The sequence below is a fragment of the Salvelinus fontinalis genome, chromosome 23, assembly GCF_029448725.1.
Source record: "Salvelinus fontinalis isolate EN_2023a chromosome 23, ASM2944872v1, whole genome shotgun sequence".
Taxonomy (NCBI): domain Eukaryota; kingdom Metazoa; phylum Chordata; class Actinopteri; order Salmoniformes; family Salmonidae; genus Salvelinus; species Salvelinus fontinalis.
The window spans coordinates 4328457-4334472 of NC_074687.1; the positions used below are offsets into that span (position 1 = coordinate 4328457).

Below are 6016 nucleotides of genomic sequence, written 5' to 3' on the forward strand. Positions count from 1 at the left end.
AAGTAATTACACTGTACTTGTGCAGGCGACATTAAACCTTTAAACGTAAAACTATACAGTGCCATGAGAAAGTATTTGCCCCCTTTCTAATTTTCTCTACTTTTGCATATTTTTGATACTGAATGTTATCAGATCTTCAACCAAACCCTAATATTATACACTGCTCAAAACAATAAAGGGAACACTTAAACAACACAATGTAACTCCAAGTCAATCACACTTCTGTGAAATCAAACTGTCCACTTAGGAAGCAACACTGATTGACAATACATTTCACATGCTGTTGTGCAAATGGAATAGACAAAAGGTGGAAATTATAGGCAATTAGCAAGACACCCCCCAAAAAGGAGTGATTCTGCAGGTGGTGACCACAGACCACTTCTCAGTTCCTTGCTTCCTGGCTGATGTTATGGTCACTTTTGAATGCTGGCGGTGCTCTCACTCTAGTGGTAGCATGAGACAGAGTCTACAACCCACACAAGTGGCTCAGATAGTGCAGTTCATCCATGATGGCACATCAATGCGAGCTGTGGCAAAAAGGGTTGCTGTGTCTGTCAGCGTAGTGTCCAGAGCATGGAGGCGCTACCAGGAGACAGGCCAGTACATCAGGAGACGTGGAGGAGGCCGTAGGAGGGCAACAACCCAGCAGCACAACCGCTACCTCCGCCTTTGTGCAAGGAGGTGCACTGCCAGAGCCCTACAAAATGACCTCCAGCAGGCCACAAATGTGCATGTGTCAGCATTCAAAAGTGACCAAAACATCAGCCAGGAAGCATAGGAATGAGAAGTGGTCTGTGGTCACCACCTGCAGAATCACTCCTTTTTTGGGGGTGTCTTGCTAATTGCCTATAATTTCCACCTTTTGTCTATGCCATTTGCACAACAGCATGTGAAATTTATTGTCAATCAGTGTTGCTTCCTAAGTGGACAGTTTGATTTCACAGAAGTGTGATTGACTTGGAGTTACATTGTGTTGTTTAAGTGTTCCCTTTATTTTTTTGAGCAGTGTATATAGGGAACCTGAGTGAACAAGCTTACAGTATTTCATTTATTTCATAAACTTTTTTATGTTTTTATTTTATTTAACCTTAATTTTACTAGGCAAGTGAGTTAAAAACAAATTATGCTACTACGTATTAAAAAGTAATAAGTAGTAGGGAAGTTGCTAATTACGTAAAATTGTCATTGATGAACCCCCCGACCAATCACCGTCCTTTCATTTTTGCTTTAAGTAACCTTCTGTCTTATGTACCCACACCAAACGTAACATATCATACCAATTTGAGAGTCTAGGATTTACATTTACTATGTTACGTCTAGTCTATGTTACCAGGCTGTGCATGGAGAGAACAATTTCAATACGCAGGCGCAGCATAGCATTCCGACGTATGGAAGCAATGAACATTTCGCATTTTCTCCCTCCAGATGGAAGAACCATAACAGATCGAAAAGGCAGCGGGACTGGGGGGAAAGACTGAAGTGAAAGGAGTTTTCCAGAAGGACAAGAAGATAAACGCACTCTTGGAACAAACAACCAATGGAAGAGGTGAAAATAAGCTGTTCGAAAGCCCTTGCAATGATCCGTTTTGCAAACGTTTATTCGTTGTGAAAAGGGACATTCTGGAAACTATGAATCAAGGATAGCAGTACAGTCACATTTAACAGCTGCATGGCTGTCCAAAGTGCAAACATGAAAGGATGACATGGAAATCAGAACATCCGACTGAAAGACCACTGCTTTCTCACGCTCATATAGATGGAGAGACAGTGCTTGTGAACGATGTATGCTGGAGGAGAGATGCACATTAGGTAGCGTCGGTAAATATCCAAGGAAACTGGAAAGTGGACAGTAAAGAATAGCTGGTGGGGAGCTGTCAAAAGGATGGATTTTAGCGTACTACGGAATCTCATCAGTAGATACGTAAGTAGCGGATCGATAAACGCCAGTATGTTTGCGTTGCATTCCAGTAACATCATCTGCAACTGGCATTCTGTTAAATATTAGTTACAATGTAACAATGTTGACTTGTAGAAACAGACGTACGTGGGTTTTGTAGGTTATTTTTTCCATTTGTTTGAGTCGGCGGTTTGTTAATGTTTGATAACAAACATGTGATCAAAGGTTTGTCACAGCTAAACGGCAGTCCAGGCTCCGGTAACCGTAACATGTCATCCGGTAACCGGTTTCGAGCTGAATGTCGAATGTGCAAGAAAGGTCCAGACGGATGCATTGGAAGAGTGTGTGGAATATGAATACAGATAAACTTGGCTGGTTCGTTTATTGTGCTTTTGAAGAACATGCTTTATAGGTTCTTGTTCTTTCATTCCCAGAGGCCAGCAACAACACACCTGATCTAACTGTCTAATCAGAGGCCAGCAACAACACACCTGATCTAACTGTCTAATCAGAGGCCAGCAACAACACACCTGATCTAACTGTCTAATCAGAGGCCAGCAACAACATACCTGATCTAACTGTCTAATCAGAGGCCAGCAACAACACACCTGATCTAACTGTCTAATCAGAGGCCAGCAACAACACACCTGATCTAACTGTCTAATCAGAGGCCAGCAACAACACACCTGATCTAACTGTCTAATCAGAGGCCAGCAACAACATACCTGATCTAACTGTCTAATCAGAGGCCAGCAACAACACACCTGATCTGTCTAATCAGAGGCCAGCAACAACACACCTGATCTAACTGTCTAATCAGAGGCCAGCAACAACATACCTGATCTAACTGTCTAATCAGAGGCCAGCAACAACACACCTGATCTAACTGTCTAATCAGAGGCCTGCAACAACACACCTGATCTAACTGTCTAATCAAACGGCACATTATTTTCAATCAGGTGTGTTGGTGCAGGGCAAGAAAGAAACGCTGCAAGTCATTTCACACACACACACACACACACACACACACACACACACACACACACACACACACACACACACACACACACACACACACACACACACACACACAGTGAGACATGGTAAAGAAAGTAAAAGTATTTCTAATGGCTTATGATTGACAGTTATTAGTAAGTGTTACCAAAGAGACCAACTAAAAGGGTGAGAGAAAAAGACAGATACCGAAATAAAGAGGCCAACTGAATGCATTCAACTGAAATGCGTCTTCAGCATTTAACCCACCACTTCTGAATCAGAGAGGTGGGGGGGCTGCCTTAATCCACGTCATCGGTGCCCGGGGAACAATGGGGTAACTGCCTTTCTAGAGAGAGAGATTACTTGACACATTAGAAGGAATTGAACGAAAAACAGAGCAAACTGGAATGCTATTTGGCCCTAAACAGAGAGTACACAGTGGCAGAATACCTGAATTTTGTGAATGACCCAAAATGAACGAAAGCTATGTACAGACTCAGTGAGCATAGCCTTGCTATTGAGAGAGGCCACTGTAGGCAGACCTGGCTCTCAAAAGAAAACCGGCTATGTGCACACTGCCCACAAAATGAGGTGGAAATTGAGCTGCACTTCCTAACCTCCTGCCCAATTTATGACCATATTAGAGACACATATTTCCAGATCACAAAGAATTCTAAAACAAATCCAATTTTGATAAACTCATATCTACTGGGTGAAATACCACAGTGTGCAATCACATCAGCAAGATTTGTGACCTTGTGATCTTGCTACAACCTGTTGCCACAAGAAAAAGTCAACCAGTGAAGAACAAACACCATTGTTAATACAACCCATATGTGATCGACCGGCTCAATTCGGTCTGATGTAGCAAAATTTGAAAGTGTGTTTTTTACATTGGATAAAAGTAGAGACTCAGGGCTACAAAATAGTGCATCATACACTACAGTTGAGGAACAATGACAAAGTAATTTTGCTTTGAAAGTTAATAAACTTGTAAACTCACTTTTGAGAAAATGGCCATAGAATGTTTTGGTACTACTACTGGAGAGCCTTTCTTTGTCTACCCCCATTCAGCATCGTTCACACCCTCTTAAGTAAGCTTTAGCCCCACCCATCTCCTTAAGAGTTGATCCGAGAGTTCTGTCCTAACAGCTTGTGTGCTTGACTGCTAACTTGCTAGCTACTTCCAGACACAAATTACAGAACAGCTCACTGAACATTACTCCCACTAGCAGAACTGGTTAGGCTGTTATGTTACCCAGAGCTTTGGTGACTGCAACTGTGCTGTCAGATTGTCCGATCGTAAATTCAAAACGTGTCACTCTCGGACTGTTCAGAGCGCATACCGGACTCTCTGGCCGATGAGTAGGGTTGTTTCGAACGTTTTGACCTCACAACGGCAGTCAAGCACCCAAGCTAACTGGCTAACGTTGGCAAGCTTGCTAGCTACTTTCAGATACATAATGAGAGAACACCCCACTCTGATCATTTTACTCACCCTAGCAGAGCTGGTTAGGCTGTTTTCATGTTATACAGAGCGTTGGTGACTGAAACTTTGCTGCTGGCAGCAATTTAATTACGCTTTTATCTTACCTTTATCTTACCTGTATACATAATTCATGGATGGATGCGTCTCCATTCGGATGCCATGGTTGCCCTTAGTTTGAAGATGTAATCCAGAGACAGGTGTTTTATCCATCTCCTTAGTTATCAGACTCGAATTCCACTGATTTCAAAACTCGGTCCTCCAGAACGTGGAGAGCAACACATATGCAAAAAATCCCTAAAATCCATCCTTTTGACAGCTCCCCACCAGCTATTCTTTACTGTCCACTTTCCACTTTCCTTTGATATTTTCCGTCGCTACCTAATATGCCTTGTGACTGGGATATATAAGGCCTAACGGCAGAGACAATAAGAAGACACAGAATGAATTCAACCACACCTTTGTTGTATCACAAAATAAGATAGCAACCTCTGTCCAGTGAAGTCTACAAAGCATATTGCATGTACAGTAACAGACAGTTACATGACCTACAGCATGGTCAAGCAAGTTAATATTTTCGGACCACTAAACAACTATTGATTTAGAACCACAGAGAGTTACCACAAGTCACAAAGAAAACAGGAGCTGCCTCCACTATTCCAGCACCATTTCAACATCATCATCCCAACTCTGCTTAGCCTAATACAGTGACAACTAAAAGACACCAAAAACAATTTAGTTCAATCAACGCAAGCTAAGTATGTGGCTGTCCATGGTTGTGATTTCTGTGTGTGTGTGTGCGCACGCGTTTGTACAAGTAGAAAAACATGTTGACTCACCCGACTTGTAGAGAAACACCAATACCATCCTCATCTCTTTCCTGTTGAGGAAACCGTCTATCACTCTATCATACAGTACACGCTTTTATTTTTGTTGCCTTAGGCTACCTGGCTAAAATGCTTGCTAGTCTAACTTCCATTCATGGGCGACGTTAGCTAGTTAACATTAGCCTTCTACATATTGAACTTCCATCCTCTCAGGCCAGGGGCACAACAATGTATGAATTAATGGTTGAATCAGAAACGCTGTTATAATCATTGGCCATTACAGAAAATTTAAGTGAAACCACAAGTCCAAATCCCTAACTCAATCAATGTCTAATATAGGAAAGGGACAATTTTGGCTAGCTGGCCACCGGAGGACAACAACACAACAAGATGTAACAATTCAAGTTTTTCTGTCAATGACGTATGTTCTCAATGAGTTTGATAGGAGTCACTCCAAATCCAAGCTGGCTTCCCTTGACACTTACTTTTTGGTGCATCAGGACCATTCACAGTTAAGCTCGCTCAGTTTAGTTCAACGCTGATTGGCCCATTTTTTTTAAAACACTTTTTATTAAGGGAGGCCAAATGCTCGCTGGCTTCCCTTACCTTCAATACTACGGGCGGGAACTATGTCATGCTCGTTTGGACCAGATGGCATCAGATATATGGCGTACAAGTAGAGAGACAGAGGGGCGCTCTTTCGCTCGCTTGGATGTTTTCTCCTGTGAGATACATTCAGCCTCTTGTGAATTTAAGGAAAATTATAAAACACAGAGATGAAAGTTAAATAATTGTATTTTTTATATTTTT

The 6016-nt window shown here is 42.0% G+C and overlaps 1 protein-coding gene across 6 annotated transcripts in view; it reads left to right on the top strand.

The window, feature by feature from the left end:
• Positions 1–1351: 1351 nt before the first annotated feature.
• LOC129820741 (phospholipid-transporting ATPase IH-like) overlaps positions 1352–6016 on the top strand; it is an 83601-nt gene continuing 78936 nt past the window's right edge. For all 6 annotated transcript variants that reach the window (XR_008754233.1, XR_008754235.1, XR_008754236.1 and 3 more), the window contains exon 1: positions 1352–1921. Coding sequence is in view for 1 of the 6 variants with exons in the window: in XM_055877659.1 (XP_055733634.1) it covers positions 1883–1921 (39 nt within the window). In the remaining 5 variants the exon portion in view is untranslated. The remainder of the gene's footprint in view (positions 1922–6016) is intronic.